Genomic DNA, 24,347 nt, shown 5'->3' on the forward strand with positions numbered 1-24,347 from the left:
GAGGTTGTTCTGAGCAGCAACAGTAGGAGGGAGGGATGGAGGGCAGGGGGAGGGAGAATGCGGATGGGGGTAGGGTAAGATAATCATCACCTCGGGAAAAAGATATAGCCAGAGCGCAGCCCAATCCCTTAGATATCTCACTCAAAAAGAGAAAACAAACGACGGAGGCGGCCCTAAATAAACTCATGCCAACAAAACTCCCGTCTAGACCCTAATACAACACATATATATATATATATGAATGGACTAGAAAAGAATGAAAGGAAATGAAGAAACTAACTAAAATTGGAAGGAAAATGAAAAAGACAGCTCGATTCACTTTTCACGCGACTGTAGGAGTCGCGATTCACTTTTCACGCGACTGTGGGAGTCGTGACTCACTCTTGCGTCCAACGTCCCGCTTGTAAGGGGAAGACGCTCCCGCATAATTTATCCAAATTTAAATAAGAAGATTTGCATACATACCACTCAGTTCCTATGCATTCACATGTCTAACACCAAAACTTCAATATATATATATATGTATATATATATATATATGTATGTATATATATATATATATGTATGTATATATATATATATATGTATGTATATATATATATATATGTATGTATATATTACTTTTTTTTTTTTTGAAAAGCCCAAGGGCTGATTTTATTGAAATAAAGAATATACATGAAGGTTGTATGAGAGTACATACTAGAGGCACCCTACCCACACGATACCAAGTACAGTAATATCCCAGCTAAAAGATATAGATAGACTCAAAAAATTAAAATTTGCAGAAAACAAGTAGCTAGGGACGAGCAAGTTTAGTCATGTCTCTTCCTCTAGTTTTAGGAGCAGAGTCAGATAACAAACTTTAAAGTGTCGTGTCATTGTCCGGAGTAACCAAAGTATCATCCATTAGTTTCCAAGTTGGAGTGTACCCCAGCTTTTTTCTTCCGTCGAGAAGTGTAAACCTATCATTCTTTATTAGAAGACTGACTCATACGATCCTCGGTCTGATTAGATATTAGAACCGCAGTAGAAGGAAAGGCAGTTGTTGCTACAGCGATAGGTTCCAGTGTATGTGAAGTGTGAATTATCACATCTATATATGTCACGTTACCCATCATGAAAAGGTGAATTTCACCTTTCAAAAATTAAAAAGGTTGTATTTTTTATGTGATATGAAAAATGTTGGTGGTATAAATGTAAAGAGTATAGGCGTTAGATATGTAAAGGCATTGGAACTGAGCGGTATGTATGTAAATGCCCAATTTAAATAAAGACCCGGCATGGCCATTATTTATTTCATTATCTCTTTACTTTGTTCCCCGTTTTCCCCGATCTGTTAATAGCTGAATCTTACAATTGCTCGCGTTTTGGGACCACAGAGAATTTATTGCTCGCCTTTCAGAGAAGTTGAACTTCAAAATCCTTTTTAACTTGGACCTTAAAATGTTATTTTAGAAATGAGCTTCCCATCTTTGGGAGCTAAGAATTCTTCATAGGAATATAAGTGGTGACTGTGTTCCAGAAAAAAAAAAAGGGCATATACATGCCACACAATATTTTTGTATTTGCATATCTAACACCTAACTTTTAATATTTACATTCAGAACAGTGAAATCATAACATCACAACAAAAATAATACTTTTACTAACTTTTCAAAGTCAACTGCATCCTTTTAAGCATAGGCTTCTAGAGCCAAAATCTTTCATAAATTTAAATATCAAACTTTTAAGTGTTAGTTATCTAAATCCATAGAAATTGTGTGTGGTATGCATGTAATTTTCCAGAAATTGTGTGGTATGCATGTAATTTTCCAAAAAAAAAAAAAGCATTCTCTTCAATTCCAGAAAAGTCCACTAAAATAAGCTGATCTTCCATGAGATCAAACAACTTGATAGAAGCATTTATGGAGTTATAAAAAGATATATTATTCACTCTCAGAGGATGTTACAGCATGTCTATCGTTAACTTATATTAGAGCAAGAAAATCCTGGTTAGTTGGACACGTAAAATCCAGATTCAATCAAATAATGTCCATCTAGAATCACAATTTTCACTAAATTCAAGTATAGCTGATCTCTAACAATCGAAATTGACAGCATAAATCCCGTGCACATTAGAACTATTTAGTTTTAAGGAAGAGTAAAGTGTTAAAATAGTCCTTGACTTTTTTGCATGAGGTAAGTTTAGTCCCAGAGTCTATAAAATTATACAATTAGACCCCATACTCTTTAAATTGAGGTTTCAGCAAATATTAAAAAAGATTGGGGGACAAAATTTGCAATTTTATTGACCTGGAGCTAAAATGACCCGCAAAAAAGAGTCTGCATACTATTTTAACATTTTTTTCTATTAAAAAAACTCCGTCAACCATTCAACATTGCTATGGTTGGTCTCACTGATACCGGAATTAACCCAAACTGCAATAGGAAAATCAAATATTATTGTTGAAATTTCAATATGACGTTACAACCAACACATTGCAAGAGAAAATAAAAACAAACACTACACATGACACGCGGAAAATAGAAAATAGCAAAAACAAAACACGCTGCCAAGGTGGATCTCGAGTGGTGGTGGTGATCATTAAAGGCTTGAAAAAGTGTAGGCAAGGTCGAGAAGGAATAGAGCTGCAGGGAAACAGTGGCAAGGCAGCGCCAGCTTGTTGTCCTGGGCGGCAACAAGCAGGACATTGCTGTCACCAGCAGAACGGCTGGCCCGAGGTGCAGGAATGAGGGAAGGCAGCAATGGGGTGACTTTCCAGGGGCGGCGGCAAGTTCGAAAGAGGAGAAGGTGGCAAGAAAGGTTCAATACAGCATGAAAACATGGATTTCCAACAGTTTAGGGCAGTAGTAGCGAAGGAAGTAGGCTGGAAGAAATGCAGCAAAGTTGGGGAATGGTGGAGGGCCTAGGAAAGGAGGGAAGTGGCTAGAAAAATGATGGAACTACAGGAAAAAACAGTAAAAGTTGCAATTCAGGCAGCAACAGCAGGGAAGGGGCGATTGGGATCGATGTGGGAAGGGTGTGGAAGGTTAGGGGAGAGATAAACACCACCTAAAGGTCAGGATACAATAGAAGCACCACCTGGACGGTAAGATACAGCCCTTGAAGGGAAGAAGAGTCGTCGTCGGCTATCCCAATACAAAACACAAGAAAAACTGACTTTAAAGCTTTAATAAAGCACATATATAGGAAATGACTAAAAAGAGACAAAGAATAAATGAAAAGAGCATCATCCCACGTCCGGAGTGAAGCGCTCCCGTGTCAGTCTCTTGGAGTTGGGGTAGCTTCGACCTCATCCATCGAAGCTTCTATTTCTCCGCAGCTTGGAATCAATTCGGATGTATTGAAGGTAGCAGAGCTGTTGCAATCTCTCGGTAAGTCAATCATGTAATCATTGTCATTCCAAAGCAAATCTCGGATGAATATGTATTCATCCTCTTTTGTCACAATCTGAGTTGGCATAGTAGATAAACGAGTATTCTCACGAGTCAAGTCTCGAGCCACTACATTTGTAAACCGCTCCTCCCACTTCTCATGCTTCATTGGAAGTATTTGGCAAACAAGCATGTGAGAAGAAATCAACTTTAAGACTAAAATTTTAGTAGTTTGTGCCACTCTCACAAGCAATCACTCAGGAGAGATCTCTTCTTCTCTAGTAGGACCTGGATCTCATTGAAGAATTCTCTACCCCGCCAAACCTCTAAGATAATTTTCAAAGTTGTGGTTCATCCCTCCTGTCTAACCATTTGTTGGTGGGTAAACTATTAAACTAAATCTAATATCCCGATAGCGAGACTTTATTGCAATGTGGTATATATCTTTGTCTGCATAACAGAAATGCCAAAAAACATGCCAAAACCCATGGCACACCAACTAAAATCGCTTAGAATCTTCATGAAGTCTTCCCTGACCAACACTTTTCTCCAAGAACAGAGCGTTAGGGCATCAAGCAGCCCAACAGACTGCCCCTTCGACCTTTTTGCACCCCCTAAAGCCCCAAACGACGTGGACCAAAGTTAATGTTGATGGAACACTCCATTCCAATTGTGTGGTTGTTGGTGTTGTTATTCGAGATGAAATGGGTCATCTCATTGTGGCCTCAGGACAAAATTTTGTGCATTGGGATAGCTGCTTTGTGGAACTACAAGCGGTGGCATCTATCACGCTCTCCTCGAGTGGAAGTTTGAAGAAAAGGGGTTATTATCAAAGGGAATAACGTTAATGCCATCTACTTCTTGAGAAATACTATGAACATGAAATCTAGCAACATCAATCTCTCAATAATCCAAATTTTGTTTTCTTGTTTTGATTCAAGCAAGTTTTGTTCAAACATACAAACAAACAAAAAATGGTAGCCCATACTTATGCAACGATGGCTTTAGAAATTGATTCTACTTCGCATCATGTAAATGACAATGACCCTCTTTTTTTGGTCTTAAAGGAAGATAGTGCATATTTTGTAAATGCCCAGCAGACATAGTCTTGTGTTTTGCTATTTTGGGATCTTTACATCACCCACTTTGTAACCATTTTTTTTTATAATAATAATGCAAAAGCATATTTCAAGGAAGAATGCGTATTCATCCTCTCTTGACACAATCTGAGTTGGCACATTAGATAAACGAGTATTCTCATGAATCAGATCTAGAGCCACTACATCTGTGACCCGCTCCTCCCACTTCTCATGCTCCGTTGGAAGTATCTAGTAAGCAAGTATGTGAGGAGAAATCAACTCCAGAACGAAATTTATGGTAGCTTGTGTCACACTCCAAGCAACAACCCAAGAGAGAACTCTTATTCTTCGGTGGAATCTGAATCCCAATGAAGAATTTTCTTCCTTGCTAAACCCCTAAGATAATTTTCAATATTGTGGTTCATCCATCCTGTCTAACCATATGTTAGTGACAAAATGTTGAACTAAATCCAATATCCGAATAACTTCATATAATCTTCCAAAAGTGGCATAAAAGAGCCTCACCTCCGCCATGTTGGAACTCCCTCGATAGAGAGAATTCAGGAAGGAGTCTATATATATCTGAAAAGTATGAATTTCTCTTATCCAAATTTGTCATGCCTCTGGTGTCGATTCCTCGAACTCAAGCTCTTCCTGGACCATTATTAATTCGGTTGGAGTCTCTCTCATGGGCTTAGTTCGAGCTACGTGCATATTTTGCTCGTCGGTTGGAAGTAGGTACACCCCCTTTATGTCCCCACTTTCTTCAGTATCTACTACGTCATTACTTGTTTCTTCAACAACGCCCTTCTCGTTGAAATAACCATTTCCCTTGTACAATCTTATTCAATATGCCCAACTCCGTGGCACTTGAAATATTTTCTGGCAGAAACAAATTCAGGAATATTGGTTTGCTCCACATATTCTCTACTTTGTTTCTCCTCAGGCGAACTCGACTTCGATGTTCCCTAGTTGTATTCCGATATTAAGATCCTGAGGTTGAATCCTGCCTGTAAGATGTTGCGGTAGCCCAGTGATGCGATCTTTCCATTCTTGAAGCTGGAGTCTTAAAACGCTCAATGAATGCTACTCTTACATAGGAGGAGTCACATTAAAGAGCATAGGATTCGTATCGAACCGAGAATTTGTATCGAGCAGAAGAAGAATCTTTTAAGAAGAAACGAAAGGAAATCGAGAAAGGTAACAGAAGGACCGATGGAGTATTGGTGTGTGTGATATGTGAACGGCTCGAGAGAGAGGAGACGAGAAGGTCGAAGGCTAAGGTTGTCACGACACGTGTGATACTGATAATGGGACGAAGACGAAGCTTGTGCACTTGCAGCAAAGATTGCCTTCGTCTAGTAAATAAAATTGATAAGATGAACAAGCTTAGGTTCGAAGGATTGCGTGATAGTTTAGGGTGTGGAAAGGACAAGGCAAATGATTCTTGGTGTGCAGAATCAAAGAAAGAAGAAGACAGAAGACACTCGGAAGAGACTCTTGCAATCTAGAGCAGAGTCGAACTACAAGGCAATTGAAGTGGTTAGGGCTTTCCCCAGCTGTGTGTTATCCTAGATAAGGGTGACGACGCTTGTGATCAAAGCCAAAGAATTCGTCGAGCAAACTGCAGTTTCGTCGAGCAAGCTACAATTTCGTCGAGGAAGAAGAATTCTTCTTATGGATTTTTTTTTGGTTTCAAAGCACAAATTCATGCTGAAGTCATAGAATCGAGCACACATGTTAGGTTTTTATGCATTACTAATGTATTTAATTTATAATTTTGTCATAAGTTTAATCTTTATGTTAAAAAAATTTTATAAGTAAATATGTAATTGTATAAATGAAAAAAATATGATTCAATTTATATTATCATAATTAAATAATAACAATAATAAATAAAAGTATGGCAAAATAATTATAATAGAATAACAATAAATCAATGATAGCATTACTTGAATAAATAGATTAAAGCTTTAAATTAAAGTGATGATTAATAAAGTTAAAAAAAAAGACAAATTAGAGCAAATAGTAAGATTTAATTATCATAAAGTAATAAGAATATTTTTAATATGATTATAATATTACTGATGAAAAGTTAATAGAACAATCAAGTTAAGAGAAATTCTAAGCTTGAAGTGAGTACTTATACTTTAAAATTACAGTAGTATTTGTTTTTTTTCTAAATCTGATACACAATGTTAATTGTTTAGATATATTTTATATAGCATGACTAAAATCAAAATAATTTATTTGTTTTTTAAATTCATTTGATCATATTAAATTGTATATCACTGAAATTTGTACATTTTCATCAAATGCATAAGTCATTAATATGTTATCAACACAGTCATTATCGTGTCCAAATCCCTGAATGCAAAATATGGAGGGTTGCATAGATATTCGATAGCCAACAAAAAATTTTGGTAACCCTTGTGTAAAAGCTAGGACGTCCCTCGAAAACGTTGGGTTGCGTAACCCGAATATAATAAAAAGTGTGAAAGAATACAGGCACCCGGGTGTAGTGTCAAATAAGTAATAGTTACCACATTACAAACCGTTTTATAAAAAGTTTATAAATGTGCAAAAAGAAAAAGAAAAATATTTATAAATCAAAAAAGTTTGTGATGGAATGAAAATGTGCAAGAAAAAGTAAAATATAAGAAATCGTGTTATAAAAACTGGCTTAAATGTAAAATTTTAAGAATTGGGAAAAACATAAGGTGACCCGTAAAGAGTATAAGAGAACAACTCTTTAAGCTAAAAATACTTTTTTCAGTGATCTTTATAATATATTTAAAACTAAAGAATGTAATATATATATACATATATATATATATATAGAAAAATCCTAATAGCTAAATATTAAAGAGAATAAGATACAGATAGGTGGTATGAGAGGGCCTAAAAGAATGTCCAACTCACACAATACAAAACACAAGACACTAAATAAAGCAAAAATACAAAAAGATAAAAAAGCCAGCAACGAACGCAAAAGTGCTAGGGACGTCCCACTTTAGTCTTTCCTCTGCCTCTAATTCTTGAAAGGGAGCCCGCTAACAGATTGGTAAGGTGCGTACCATTACCCGAAGTAACCAAAGTATCGTCCATAAGATTCCTAAGTTCAAGTAGGTCTCCATTCTTTTTCTTCCTGCTGGATTTGTAGACATGACATTCCTCATCTGAGGATTAACTCATCTGATAAATAGAGTACTCTAAAGTTAGTCGGACAGATGTAGGTTGTTGCACATCATGATCTCCATGAGCCTGAGAAACATTAACATTTTGCACGACTTGGTGGGGCCTGAAGAATCTCCCTCACCCCCACGATTGGAGGTTCCAAAGACGGGGGAGCTACAGCATTGTGTGACGACTGAATGGTTGACATATTGCCTGCGAGATTAGTGACATCTTCAGAGGTATTCTTTGGATAATCAATAGTGTTGAACAGGAGGAGTTGGATTCTCTGCCTCTGGCGGAGCGCTTTGCTTTTTTTGTCTGAGTTGGGGCTGTAGATGGTGGCATTGAAAACTGAAGTGGCCGAACATATGACAGTTCGAACAATAAGAAGGAAAAGACTCAATCACTACCTTTTACCAATATTCATGATATTGTGTGTCGAAACCAAATCGTCGAACCAAATCTCCTCAGAAGCGGATGAAGTGATGTCTATTTCAACAAGTACTCTGGCTTCAGATGAGTGAGAAAAATTAAAAATAGGAAAGTCTGTTTCAAGTGGCTTTCCATAAGCTGAGGCAATAGAGTACAACATTTTTTTAGTGAAATAATTAAATTTCAAACTAGGGAGACGAATCCAAACCGAAATGATTGATGGTTCCATTTGTGAGTCAAAATCCACAAACCATTTCAAAATCTTCATTTATCTGTTAACAATCCAGATAATCCTTCAAGCAAATAAAAGCGTGTAATTCTCTTCATTATTAATTTGAATAAGAGTGTCTTCCATCTAAAAATTCAGTTTTTCACTCCCCAACAAGATGCATAACTCAAATTCCAGACCATTTTGGGATGGTAATATAAAAATTTTCTGACCAAATTCAGACGGCAGGAGGAAGCAAGTTGAATACCTTCAGCTTATGTAAAAAAGATGGCAAATTTCTCATTCTTCCTATTAGATTTCTAGATGTCCTCTTCCTGCTCAAAAGAAGAAAGAAAATAGCACGATTTAGGCGTACATGAGGCTAGGGCACCCGCAAGGGCAGCAGCATACGATCTATCTGAAGTCATCCTCAACGGATAGAGGTGTAGAGAGCAAATTACGAAACTAAACAGGGAGCAAGGGGCGGATGAAAGCCCCTCTGTGAACTGCAAACAACCAGCTAGCAGCAGCTAAGAGATGCTCCCGAGCACGACTTCTCGATACGACGACGAGCCACAGAAGCCCGCGCCCGAACGTCCGCCCAGACGTCTGTCAAAAGCCGCAGCGAGAGGCAACTGAGAGTTGATGAATCGGGATGACGAAACCCGCTAAACAATGCCCCCGAGCTCGACGAACTGTCGAGAGAGCCGCTGAATCGGGACGACGAAACAGAGTCGCTGTGATGCGACGGAGAAAGACTGGCGACGAAGACGAAAAGGATGAGGATGAAACAGTTCGACCGAAATGCAATGAATCAGAAAAACCAGGGATCATGAAAGGCGAACCCTAGCAGAGCGAGAATGAGGACGAGGATCATATTCTATATATATATATATATATAAGTATATATATTAGTCAAACAAAGAGAAAAGAAAAGTAAATATTTAATTCGATTAAAGTGTTTTAAAGAAGAAAATCAATAAGTATATTTTTTAAAAGGAAGATATTTAACAAAAGTGGGTGGGCTACTTTGACAATTTTTTTAATAAAGTTTCTGAACATAAATTTTTTAATAAAGTTTCAATAAGTATATTTTTTTAAAGGAAGATATTTAACAAAAGATATCGTTAATAATAATAAAACATTTTACTTTTAGCGCCACATTTGTAAAAAAGAAGTTAATGAGGCTTAAAACAAACCAAGGGTTAAAATTTAATAAAACCTCATGATATTCCAATAGAAGTGTGAAAATATTTAGAAGATTTGAGAGTTTATGGACTTACTAAACTGTTTTATATTATTCTAAAAACTAAAAAGATAAATTAGCAGAAGAAGAGGATTTTGGTCCCCACTTTTAAGAATAAAGGGCATGCACAAGTATGTAAATTATAAAGAAATTAAGTTAATGTGTGATACTTTAAAATTATGGGATAGAGTAATGGAAAAATGATTAAGACGTGATACAAAAACTTCTCAAAATTAGTTTGGATTTATGTTGGGCATGCCCACGATGGAAGCTATAAATTTATTGAGAGGTTTGATGAAGAAGTACAGAGAGTCAAAAGGATCTACAAATGATTTTTATTGATTCCAAAAAAGCTTACGATAAAGTCCCAAGTAAAGTACTTTGGAGAGTTCTAGAGGAAAAAGGCGTTGATATAACTTATATTCAAGTCATTATATACTAGTGTTGTTGCTTGTGTTCAAACATAGAAGGATTGGCCAAATCTTTTCTTATTTCAGTCGGATTACGTCAGGGATCTTATTTAAGCCCATATTTTTTTGATTTAGTTATGGATGCTCTTACTTGACATTTACAAGAGGATATACATTGGTTTATATTTTTTGCTAATGATGTCCGTCTTGTAGATAAGATTAAAGAAAGAGTTCGAGAAAAATTTGAATTATGGAGGGCTATATTGGAGTCTAGAGGCCTTTGATTGAGTAGATCTAAAATTAAATACATGGAATTTAATTTTAGTAGTAGCTCTAGGGGGAGAGTTGTAACTATGGGCGATCAAATCATTAAAAGGCGTGAATATTTTAGATATCACAAGTTTATTGTTCAAAGTGATGGTGATATAGATAGAGATATTATTAATAGAATTCAAGTTGGTTGTTTGAAGTGGAGACATGCATCGCGCCTATTATGTGATAGAAAAGTACCGCTTATACTTGAAAGTAAAATTTTATAAGATAGTGGTGAGACCTGCAATGCTCACTGGCACAGAATGTTGGCCTTTAAAAGAGAAGCATAAAACAAAGTTAAGTATTGTTGAGATGAGAATGCTTGGGCGGATAAATGCTTTGACACTTAGAGACAAAATACGAAAGGAATAACTTCGTGATAGGGTTGCCGTAGCTCCAGTGAATGACAAAATTAGAGAAAGTCGTCTTAGATGGTTTGGTGACATTAAACATCGACCATCTAATGATTCGATTAGGAGAGTAGATATTTTAAATTTGATTTATATTAAGAAGGGCCGAGGTAAACCTAAAAAGACATGGGCATATTGTATGAAAAATGATCTTAATCTACTTAAATTAAATGAAAATATGACACTCAATGGAACGTAATGGAGAAAAAAGATTCATGTAGCCTACCCCACTAAATGGGATAAATGCTTGTTGTTGTTGTACTTAATGTTATTGAAAAAAAAATAAGAATGAGATTTATTAGTTTAATTTCTTGCATATGTATGTTTCGCTATGAAGGAATTCAACTCTTTATGATACTAACGAAAGAACACTAAGGTACAAGTGCAACTAAATGGAAAAGAATATTGATATTAATGAGTCTTAATTGGCATAATTTTAAATGATGCTCTTGTGACAATTATATGGAAATTAAAAAGACATTGATACGTAAACGATACAAAACATATTAAATGATCATATTAAATAATATAAACCTTCAAATGCTCCTAAATTAGTTTATATAAAGTTTAACAAACATGCATATTATCTTCTTTTTCAGTATGTTATTATGATTTAGAAGTAAAAGTATTCCGTAATTTTTTAGCTCACTGTTATTTTAAACTAAATTATCAAGTTTAATCATTTGATTAAAAGATAAGTTATATAAGAGAAAATATTTATAGAAGCAAACAACCAAAAATGAGATATATTTAATTATATTTCTTTAATTTATTTTATATGGTGGCTATTTCATTTGTTAAATATTAATTAAATAAAATGAATGTAGAAAAATTAAATTTTTCAATGTCTGACCATCCATTCCCGTCTTGGTTAATTCCAAGCCTAGAGTCAAGTCGTGACAGGTTCGAACAGCTGGTCTGTAATGACTGGTAAATACTGACGTTGCATCTCGTGTTTCAACTTGGACTAAGTAGTGATTTTTTCTTTTCCCTCACGCTAGTGCTTCAATTTTTTCTACCAAAATAATGTGTTCATCTTTACTTGTTTGCCAGATTCAGCATTCTGCCCAGTGGGACTTCTGGGTACTTAAAGAAAGTTCCAAGGTCTAAAGCAACTCAATAAACTCATCCGAATCCAAGTGACCATCAAAATGTGGCAAATTCACTGTTACTTTAAAATTCTAGCTTTTCATATTTTTTAAGACAAACCTTCGGGGTTAGGGTTTTTTATCCCTGGAATCTGCATGGTGAAAGAGATTTGCTCTATTCCTTCGATCAAACAAGTCACCCTTATGGCTATGGGTGAGCCATCTGGATTACCTCCTCTCAAAGATAATAAGCCTTTGTTACAGTTGAAGGATTTCCCAGCGCACATCCTCCATTTTCTTCCAAATAGGTCTCCGACAATTGTCTATTCGGCGGTGTAGTTGCGATTTGGATTTAGGTAGGTGAAAAAGGGGGTGTGCAGAGATAATGTCTAGTGGAGATAGACTTGGGTATAGATAGATACTAAAAACCCTAGGATATGATTACTGAACATAAAGAGGTCACAAGGAGGATTCAAAAAAAAAAAGAACCACATAAAGAAAAGATACAGGACTAAAACATAAAAACAAGAATACGATAGTGAAGACACAAACAATCTCGACCAGGAGCGAGCCTAGCGAGGAAGAGTCGGCAGCAGATGCAAGAGGTTGCGGGAAAGGACTGTTGGCAGTGGGAAGGGCCTGCAGTGAAGGCCCAAGAGATGTTGGGATAAAGAGACGTCAGGCTGCGGGGTAGAGGTGGTCTAGTAGGGCAGCAAGGTGCCAGTAGAAAAGGCGTCGAACTGCAGTGGAAGGATGTCGAACATTGTCAATGGTTGGAACCTGGGTTGGAGGCGAGTGGGACTGTCGTGAAGGAAGGAAAAACATTGCTTGAAGGAGGGCACGGAGCTTGGCAGTCTGCGGGAGGCAAGATGGCGGCCTGCGGGAAAGCGGGGAGCGCTCGACGGTCTGATGGTGGCTGTCAGAGATTGTCGCGGCCTGCTAGAAGAACAGTGGAGGGGTGGTGGCCTGCTGGAAGGCAAAGAGGGCGACGGCCTGCGAGTGGTTGAAGGTTTGCAGCAGCCAGTTGGAATAACATAGGAGCACGTGCGGTGGCATGCAAAGGCAGGGATGAGAATCGAGGCCTTCTGAAGGGCGCGGAGGAGAATCGAGGCCTTCTGGAAGGCAGGGAGCGCAAGTTTGTCGACTGATGGCTAACGGGGTGTGTTGCAGCCTGTTGGAAGAGTTGAGGGCGGTGGCAGTCTGCAAGAGTGCAGGGAGATCGGCGGCGGCATGCAGGATGCACGGAGAGATCGGAATGGCGGGAATAATCATAATCTCGAGCGAGTTATAGTCGGAGCACCTCATTGTTGGATACAGCACTCGGGAGGGAGACGCCAACGATGAATTCAGAATTCAGTTTTTAGAACTAAAAGGCTCCAAGCACTACACCGTCTATTTATAATGAAAGCTGGAACTTCTTTTAGGCAATATTAAAATAAGAAAGAAGAATAAAAATAATTAGAACTTTAGATTCGACAAGAATTAATAAAGTGATGGAAATTTAGATTAGGCAATGATGAATAAAAATAATCAAAATTCAGAATTGGAAAGGAAGTATAATAGGAAAGTGCAAAGAAGGAAAGGGTGAGGAGGAGAGAAAGGAAAGGGTGAGGAGGAGAGAAAGGAAAGGGAGGGTCGGCAGCCCTCCCACCTGTGAGGACCGGTCGGTCATCACCGTAGCCCCATGTCAGTTAGCTAGCTCTCGTACCAAATAATACCGAAGTTAATCCAAACCAAAATAGAAAAATAAAATATTATTGCTGAAAAACAAATAGGTGGATACAATCACCCCATTGAAAGAAAAAATAACAACAAACACAACACAGAAAAAAGAAAATAATGACAACACGACACACTTTTAGGGTTCATCTCGAGTGGTGGTGGTAAGTCCAAAAGTGGAGAAGGTGGTTGGAAGGTTCAATACTACAGAGAATCGGGGATTTCCAACAATTTCAGCCGGCGGTAGCAAAGGAAGTAGGTGGGAAGAGATGTAGGAAGGTTGGGGAATAGTGGAGGGCAGTTGTGGTGAGCGTCAGCATGCCTGGGATGAGAGGTAGTTGGATGGAAATGGAGGAATTGTAAGAAAAACAATAAAAGTTGATGTTCTGACAACCGCAGCAAGGAAGGATGACAATGATTGGTGTGTGAAGGGTGTGAAAGGTTAAGGGAAAAATAAACATCGCTTGGAAACCAACAAAAAGCTGAAGTGCCACCTGAAACTCCAGGATACAGCTCTCGAAGGGAAGAAGTGACTTTGACAGCTTTCCCGATACAAAAACAAAAAAAACTAACTTTCAAACCCTCGAAGGAAAGGACTAAAAGGAATGAAGGATAATAGGAAAGAAAGAAAAAAGAAGGAAATTGGGATTGATTTGTTCCGTTTCCCCGTCTCCCGCGATCACAGGAGTGCGGTTCGCTTCATGCATCCGGAGAGGGCTCGCACGTCACGCACAAACAATTATAAGTTAATAAATATTGTTGCATTAAGTTTAGATTATGGATTGATGATCAAATATTGCACATGTTAGCTTCAATGAGCCGTATCTCAATTATGTAAATTAACATGTACAAATCCTTTCCATAACAACATATTAATATTGTTTTTGTTTTATATGTCATACATAAAAATAAAGCTTCATTTGATAATAACTTCCATTGAGAAAAAAAAATTTCTGAAAATATAAGAAATGAAATATAGCAGGTACAAGTTTGAAAAAGAACTGATGAAATAAACAGTTCCAAATACCATTTTAAGAAAATATAATCATAACAGAAGTTCCTGAACTAAAGAGATAGTGAGGAGATAGAAATATCAATTAGATAAACAATTTTCAAAATGAGGCATAGAGAAAACTGTCGCAAACAAATCAATGAATCATAATAGAATTGGAAAGATTGTGAAACAAAACAGGAAACTGAAAGAAAACAGAAACTATGAGATATAAGAAAAAAAAAAGTTTATTAAAGAAAAAATCTTTCAACTTACGCCATCCAATGTGAAACCGGATATGTCAACACCTGAATGAAGTCCCATCATGTATGGTGTAGGGGCATCAATGTAGTCTGCCCCACTGAAAAACAGCAACGGGATGTACACATGCTACGTTAACAAAAGCAAAAACAAACAAACCAAAAAAAAAAGATTTAAGAGGTTCTAAGCACACAAATTTAACAAAATATAGCACAAATCTAGTGCATCTCATTCTCTTCATTTGAATCTTCATAAAAACAAAGAGGCGTTTACATAATACCACCCAATGCCTATATATTTACATAGATAACACCTAAATTTTACATTTCACATTTATACCACCCAATTCTCTCATATCACATCAAAAACAACACCATTTTAGCTTTAAAAAGTAAATACACCTTTTCATGCATAGGTCAGGTAGCATGTATGTAAAAATTGAAGTGTAGGCGTTGGACATGTAAATACATAGAAATTGAGTTGTATGTGTGCAAATCTTCCAAAAACAAATGAGGACATGAGAAAAGCTTAACAAACGTGAGAATATATCAGAATAATTAAACATTGAATGATTGGAATGTGGAAACTTACTTGCCACCTAAAAGGATATATTAAATGGCAGATTGCCTCCGATACAAGAGTTAAAAGCGCATACCTGGAAAAAAAAGGATGAAAATGCAAGTCTCGTACATCTCATGATTAGAGTATAGACAGGGGAAACTACATGTGGCAGTTAAATAGAATTAGATAATATTTATCAGAAAGAATTGCAGGTAGGACTAACTGAATAATCCAATATTCCATAAGTTCTTCAATAAGGGATTTTAGGTCGGAGTTTTCACCAAAATATACTTGACACTAGCAGCATTGGACTCAAAATTTAATCCTAAGAAAGTGGTAACGGTAAATATGAAACAAGAGTTTCCGAACATCCCAGGTGGATTCTCATATAGTAAGCAGACACGTATATCCATTAGAAAGGCCAGCGCGGAAAACAGATTTATTAGATACATACCACCCAATTCTTATCTATTTACATATCTAACACCTAAACTCTAACCTTTACATTTATAACACCCAAATCATTCATATCACATAAAAATACCACCATTTTAACTTTAAAAATGTAAACACACCTTTTAATGTAGGGAAGGTGGCCTGTATGTAAAAATTGAAGTTTAGGTGTTAGATATGTAAATACATAAAAATTGAGTGGTTTGTATGTAAATTTGCCTTTTTTTAAAGCAATGTAACTGTATATAAAATCAGCAAAAGAGATACATGAAATAGCAATTACATAAGACTGTCAATGGATCAATATAATATAAATCATAATAAGTAATATCTATTTAAGAAGAGAAAAGCAAACCAACATTTGGACACCACTCAAGTCCAGAATGTAAAAATCAACAAGTTGCTACATCTAGCTTGGAGTCTAGTAAATCTGAGAAAATGGAGATGAGCTTTTATTAGTGTCTTGAGAGAAAACACCAACTGAATTTTTTCTGTCCACTAAACCAGATAAACTTCTAATAGAATATCGATGTTAAACAGAACTTAAATCATCAAAAATCTCCACTTCAAAACTACCACAAAAGCATTGGTGAATATAGCTGTAATATCACATTGATGAGAAAAGGAAGGAGTGATAGAGAGACCCACAATGAGATAACATATATTTAACATAGATCTAACTCTTGAGGTAATAGAAGTCTTACATTCAAGATCGATAATACTGGAAATTGAGGAGTGAAAAGATACCAACATTTAATTAATCATCAACAATAACTGAAGGCACAAACCCAAAAGATGGATCTAGAAAAATATCTAGAGAAATGAAGCCTCATATGAGGAACAAGCAAAAAAATCTTGTGTCCGTAATATGATAAAAAGAACAAACCCCAAAAGTAAGTACTCAAGCCAACCATTTCGCTGATTAATAATAGAAATTGTAGCAATGAACATACTGATGTCCAAAATGTTGTAATGCTTGTAATATGAAGCCAAATTTTAAAATTCTACCTTGGCAACTAATAACTCTCATAGCCAACAATATAGTGAGGAAGGACCAATCCATACCTCTCGATTCAAAGGAGTCAAAATGTCTATCTCAACAAGAACAAATGCCATAAATAATCGAAAATCTAGAAGTATAGCATTCAATTGTAGTGGTTTAACAAACATTACACACAGAGTATTGTGTGAATTGTTTGACGTAGCGGACCCATAGAGGAGGGGAAACAACCCAAACAGAAGTAATTGGGAGCTCATTATAAGCATCTAAGTATGAAAATCACTTCAGTATACACATTTATAAGTTATTCACAAAATACGAGTACTGAGAGAAAAAACTATAATAAATTGCTTCAAAGATCCTTCGATAAGCATGTGACAACAATCACAAAAAACATACTTTCTCATTTGGGAACAAAGAAGCTGTAATGAATGATATGTGTGAGAAGAAAGTTGCCAGGAGCTTTGGAGTTTAAATCCTAGCCATATAAGGTATAGACGGCGAGTGTTCTGATTACACCTCAAGAATAGTGTGAGATTTTTACTTAATAAAATCAAAATATATCAACTAAATAGAGCAGATAATACATAAATGGCATTTAGCAAGAAATGTGTCACGACCCAGCCAGGATACATAGAATTAACCAAGGTAAGAACGAATAAATGGACTGCTAAAGTAAAAATTTCTAAAACAATAGAATTATTCAATAATGATATTCAATTATAAAAGAGTCACTAATCCACAACATATAAATAAACATTATGTAACAAAACCAAAAAAAACATCAGGTTTAAAACAATAAAAAAAGTAGTACAATAAAAGTGCCAAACATATAAACCAAATAAATTACTAACTAATTTCGGCAGCCTCTCTCCTACTATAAACAAATTACCACAGATCAATCATATGACTTTAACATATCTTTTTTTCCTGAAAGAATAATTGAGCAACGGGTTAAGTTAAAACAACTTAGTGAATAAATATCATTTTATTATGAATTAAATTTTATGCAAATACCTAACATGAATACTCAAAAGAATATAGTGATCATTTATAAAGCAAAATTTATATTTTTATTTTTATTAAAAATTTGTATTTGGTCATCTTAATCAATTATATTTTTATCTTTTTGATCAATTACATTTTTTTAATTTCTTTTTCTTTTAAGAAGCAGATTCAGGTTAAATTTTGTGTAATAAAAGAAGAACTATTTTCATTGTGTATCATAACGACATAATCATTTTCATTTTGTACCATAAAGGCACAATCATTTTCATTTCATTTTTCCATAACATGCACGGGTGCAAAAACACCCCTAGCTAATATCATAAAGGAATAACTCCTGATAGACTTTATCATTTATCTTTCATTTAACTTAATTTAAATTTCTTTCAATCCTTAAATTTATCTATCTTACTTTTAGTGCAATGTAGATGGTGAAACAATATAAATAATAAAATAATCATTTCATTTTTTAGTTATTTACTATCAATCATAGAAATATTTTTAAATCATTTTTTAGATAATAAAATATTTATTTCAAAGCAAAAGTAACTGTAAATTAAAAAACAAATTAAAGCAAATAAAATAGTAATCTCTTTGGAGAAATCTGATAAAATTGGAATGATAGTGAGCGAGCAAGAAAGATTTATCTGCATGCAGGAAAGGGACCAAATCGAGCATGTGTAATGTTGTGTTTTTTGAACTAGATTTTATTATTATTTCAATAAATTATACTTTGATTAATAGGAAATTAATAACAATTGTTTAATACAATTTTTTCATTTACAAATAATGAGTTTTATTAATTAATGATAGATGTCAAGAAATCTAGAAAGTTTTGCTCCGTGAGACTTAGAGTCCAGAACTATTCATTTTAAGAAAAGGAAAAAGAAAAAATCTCTTGGGTATTATCGTTTTTTCAAAATAATTAATATGTAAAATATATAGGTTAAATTTCAATACTAGGTTTTATTAAATCAGGGATTTGAAGAGCTTCTGATTCAAAGAATTTGTGAGTTTGGATTGAGATATTTAAGAAAAAGAAGGGAAATAGTGAGGGTTGGGATTTTAATCTTTTATGTCAGAGAAAACTAATTTAATTTAAAAGTTCATTAAGTATTAATATTAAAATTTTGTAACTAATATTAGGAGCGTACAATTGAAATTATAGGTATTAAGTATTATTTCATAAATTAATTTCAGGAATCCAATTTAAGATAAAACAAATTAAAGGATTTGAAAGGATCATTTATAAGATTGAATCAAGGTGAGTAATTACTGTTTAATATACATTAAATTTGATTTCTTTTATTTAAAGGCAATTGTGCCATCACATAAATATTCCGCTATTTCAAAAAAATGCTTAAAAAAAATTCTACAATTGACAAAAATTAACTCAAAAATAAAATAATAATTTTATAATTTATATTATTTCATATTCAGAAATACACAAAAAGTAATATAAATGAATTTAAGGATTAAACGAAATTAAAAATAAATGATTTAAGTCCATCAGAAGTTGTCGTCTTATGGTACTAGATGAGAAAGCCTAGTACATTCAAGCATATTAAAGAGAAAAAACTGAAATATAATTGTGTTTTATGGTACAAAATGGAAACATTTATTTTTATGGTTTTATGGTACAAGATGAAACAGTTTTTGACGAAATTCTAGGGATGACTTCTTCAAAAAAATGAAAAATATATTTATTTAAAATGATGGAAATGTATTTGATTGCGATAATCAAGTAGAAAAAATTAATAAGAAAATGTTAAATTTACTTTATAAATTGATCAGTGTATTTCTTTAAGTATTTATGTTAGGCATTTGTATAAATTTTAATGCATAATAAAGCGATAATTACTCGCTAAGTTCTTTAAACTTAGCATACTGCTTAATCATTTTTTCAGAAATAAATTTGCTAGACAAATATTAATCATAGAACCGACTTTACAAGAGGACCGTTGAAAAAAAAAAAATAGTTTGTTTGGTTTAAATGTTTTCACTTTTATTAAACTACTTGTTTTACTGTAATAAACTGGATATCTTATGTGTTTATTTAGATTATGCTTATGTTTGTGAATTAAGAGCTCTTTTATAATTGAATGTTATTGTGAATCAATGTTACTATTTAAAAACTTTAATTTCACAGTTTTACTGTTCATTCCCGTTTTTGTGAACTCCAATTTTCAGGTAGTATCGTGACAAAATGTTAGAGCAATATATATATAATACATTATGTATAAATGTATAAACAATCCGGCAAAAAATACAACGATTTCATTTAAGTCATTTAGCTCGAAACCTAATAAAAATAGAAGTGTCAAAAGATTTTCTCATGATTCTTGCCCCTGTTTATATTACGAACATGAAATATTTAATTCGCCAAATAGTTGACGCTTTGAATGCTTCAATCATAGTCAAAAATCCGATGTGGCAAATAATAATTATTATGTCCAATAGTGAAAAGAAATTGAAGTGATCAAGAATTGGTAGTCATGGTGATAATATCAACAAATGACTAGGTAGTCGCCGCCATAAGGCTAAAGGGAATAGGAACATTAGCCACTACGCCCTGAAGAAAATCTAAACCTAGAACCAATTTTTATGAACAAGCCTAAATAGTTTAGGAAGGATCTTCCACCAATGGGTTAGGAGGATCATATGAGCATCACATGAAAAGTCATGTGATAGAAATTGAGAATTTCTCATCTCAAGATGAACCTTAAAGTACTCAAAGTATTTACACAGAAATATGGCAAGTGTAGCATGAAAAAAAAATTGACCCACAACTTCGGCCAATATCCATAACATGAAGGTCCAAACCATAACTCTCAAAGAAAGAGAGTATTAGCACAGACTCTGGCCACAGAGAATCTAGTAAAATGAGTTGCCACGATCACTCATAAAGATTTTCCAAATATAGAAGCCAATGAAAAAAAGGTAAATTGGATGAAATAATATAAGCAAAGTAATAAAAATGAGATCCAAATTATAGTAACATGAGGCTTCATAGAACAAAAAAAGCACCATTTTAACATGTGCATCAGGTCATGAGAAAATTCTGACGTATTTATTTCTAAAGAAAGTTTTATTATAGCATGTTGATAGTTAACGAACTCGATGTAATAAACACTTATGTCACAACCCGACCCGAGGCTTGCAATTAACCAAAACAAGAATGGACTATCGAATTGTGGCAATCAATTCTCTGTTATTCAATGTTTATCAATGTTTATCGCTAGCAATTTAAGATTCAAATATTCATAAAAGAGTCACTTAAGAAAACAATTTAATTAACAAGTAGAAAATGCATATATTTTTTATTGTCGGTCCCGCTTACTATACACATTTGCTCATATGATATACATCTTGTTCAAATACTTAAAACCTAAAAAAATATTAGAGAAACAAAATGAGTTATCTAAAGATAAGATAGAGTGAATCACACTTCTAAAATATAGTAATCCAAAGAAAAAAGAAATCAATATGCATGTCAGACTTTTATATCTCTATAAGAAATCTTAAAATATGTTAGTATTTCATATTTTTATAAAAAACTTATATATGCTAATGCATGTATCAATGACATTTTCTCAAAAAAAAAAAATTTAAAATTTATATATACATTATTTTAGCTTTATTTATATTTTATACTATTCACACACACATCTATCTCTTTGAGGATTACCGTCAACAAAACCTAACACACCCGTGATTGATATTATCGCGTCAGCACAGTTGTTAGCAATCTAAATATCACAATTTTCTAGAGTGAAAAGACCCTTACCTGCCCCTGACTGATATTATCATGTCGGCACAGCGGCCAACGATGTAAAAACCATAATTGTCTGGAGTGGTAAGCTGTCTTCTAATCTCCGGTCGATATTATCCCTTCGGCACAACGATTAGTGATCTAACCATCACAATTACTTGAACGGTTGGAAAAGCCTCTACGCGCACGGGTATATCGGTGTCCTCAGCCCATACCATTAGGGGTTGAACTCCTCTTAACATGCGCATACAAATATTCATATATAAGCTATTTCATTTTTCCATATCATGTATTCTCTTCCTTTGAAACACTTAACATCTATCTGTTATTGAATAAATGCAAAATTACAAAATCTATTATTCATGAAAATAACTGACAAATGTACATTTATTAAAATTATAGATGTTAAAAAATAATGTGGCATGTGCGTGTGTGTGTGTGTGATCATACGATAAGCTAATATGTATATCTCTACTAAAGTCATGCAATGATATCATATCTTTCCAAACTAGACTGTTATGCAACTATATTTAACATGCACATTTATCTCGTCTGACAATATGAAAAATTTATTGTTGAGCTAAAGCATACGTGAAATCAAAAATACAATTTGAAATAGAGATAATTGCTGGAATTTAGAAATATAATTACTTATTTGAATCCTTATTATATCTCTTTATTGGTTTAATCGTCGACTTCACCGTATCTTTAGTCTTTTACCAATATCAATTCTGAATAACCTTCATCCACACTTCTTAATTCAATAAATTTTAATAACATTAATTTAACTAAGTATATCATTAATTCAAATAATAACATAAGTCTTAACATTTATCCTATAAGCTTTCAAATAGATCTCTTCCCTTACTCACACACAAATTTATCTTGCTAACATCTCTGACCTCAATTAACCTAATTTTATATTAACATATTAATTATATATCAGCTTAATGTACATAAAATTATAATAAATAATTCTTATACAAAACATTACCCTAACTTGTGAATTAGGATTTTGACATGCTTCAGCTCTCCACTTCACTGCCAAAACTCGTCCTCCTCTCTTATACAGGAAGTTCGCATCACCATACTCCCTCAAATTCAACACTTAATAGCTCTGACCCTAATAAAATCATACTTTCTATCAACAATAATTTAATAAACTTTCATTTATGTTTGTGTGTGTGTAACATTTTTTTGATTAACTTAATTAAAATCTTAACTTACCTAATATAAGGTTTGATCATCCCTAAAGCTCAAATGAGCTTCGTCCAGCATGCTAGGATGGGCTCCCCTTCCCGAACGTGTGTCCTCTTCTTCTCCTTCTTCTTCAATCTCGTTTGACAATGGTTTGACTCCCCCATACGATGATAAATCGAGTCCCTCCCGTGTGACTCTCCTTCCTTCTTCGTACAAGGCGCATGCCCACAATGGCGTTGAACCCCCCCATCCCCGCGGGTAAGCACTCACAATCTTTGATTCTTACTTACAGACCTTGAAACTGCTTAGGATTGGCGTCTCCTCACACGGAATTTCCTCCATGGGTCGATCATTTTAGTTCGCCTCCGTCCTCTTTGTCGTAGTGCTAAGCACAAAATCTCCTCGACTGTTTCCCGTACACATTTACGTCAGCTTCACAAGACAAGGTGAGTTGTACTCTTCTATCCCCATTCTATAATGGTTTCTTCCTTCTTCTCTCACTATCAGGTTCACTAATTTGAAAGAGGGAAAGTTTAAAAGAGACGCACAATTTTAATTCTTGCGAGGTGTGTCTTCTCTAACGAACACACCCTTTGTATTTTTATTATTATTAATATTATTTTCAATTATTACAGCTTATTAGTTGTAAATTAGCCAAAAAAATGAGAATTACCTCCATGGTAGAACGATTGATAGAAAATTTGCTGATAAGTAGATGAGATGCCTACCAAGCACATAAATCTTGTCATTAGAAAGAAAAATAATGTGTTTGCCTTAAAAGAATGCAGGAATAGTCTCTACATTTTGATGAAAGAAAAGTAAAAAATTGTGAAGAGGAAAAGTCCACAAAATTCAAACCACAAACAATATTTGCAAAGGAATGTGTAGGATAAGGTGGAGGAATTTTAACCACCAGATAAGAAGAAAGAGAATTAATCTTAGAAGCATCCTAGGCCACAACGGAAGGAAAAAGTGACTACAATTTGGAGTCAACCAATACCTTAAAAGAAATCATTGCACAAGGAGTTGGGATCCAAGGAGATTCAAATGAAACAAGAAGTGCAGAAGAAACTCTTAACATAAATCAAAGAAAGAGATCGAGCATGACCCCAACCAAAAACATCAAATAAAGAGATCTAAAACTTGCGAGAACAAAGAGGGCGGAGAGACGAAGGCAGCCCTAGAAACAAAAGAAGTTGAGAGCGCAAGAAACATTGATGCCAACAATGGGCAGAAAACTTGAGCAACAAATCATGGTAGCACCAAATGGCGCATCAAGATTGACAGACACAAAAAATTGAACGTAAAAAAAAAATGCCTCGTGCTAATGCCAGAATGATTTGAAGCATCGCAAGCGGCGCTCACTAGTGAATGTGCAAATAAAACTTGTTGGAGACACACGGGGCAAACGATACACATGCAAGAAGAGTGCGGGTGGACACGCAAGCGAATGAAGAATGCACATATCAAGCCCGATTGGTTGTGGATAAGAAAATCAGTCCCCATGAGCCAAAAAAAAAATTGTTGATTTGTAAAAAAACCTCAGCGCCAAAACATGATATTGTACAAGCATTGTGGGCATGATTTTACAAATACAAGCATTGAACAATAAGAAATAAAAAATTAGGAGGTGTGCAGTTTTTTGGAT

General features: G+C 34.6%; 1 protein-coding gene across 4 annotated transcripts in view; it reads right to left on the reverse strand.

Moving 5' to 3' along the window:
- Positions 1–24,347, reverse strand: part of LOC110039438 (DENN domain and WD repeat-containing protein SCD1) — a 149,499-nt gene that overhangs the window by 89,328 nt on the left and 35,824 nt on the right. For 3 of the 4 annotated variants that reach the window (XM_020744493.1, XM_020744492.1, XM_020744494.1), the window contains exons 6-7: positions 15,300–15,363; positions 14,724–14,837 (exon numbers count right to left, since the gene is read on the reverse strand). In XM_020744493.1, coding sequence (XP_020600152.1) covers positions 14,724–14,837; positions 15,300–15,363 — 178 coding nt within the window. Of the gene's footprint in view, positions 1–14,723; positions 14,838–15,299; positions 15,364–24,347 lie in introns of those variants that run through there. The other variant, XM_020744495.1, reaches the window with a different exon arrangement.

This window comes from Phalaenopsis equestris, unplaced genomic scaffold (genome assembly GCF_001263595.1).
Source record: "Phalaenopsis equestris unplaced genomic scaffold, ASM126359v1 Scaffold000002, whole genome shotgun sequence".
NCBI classification, from domain to species: Eukaryota; Viridiplantae; Streptophyta; class Magnoliopsida; order Asparagales; family Orchidaceae; genus Phalaenopsis; species Phalaenopsis equestris.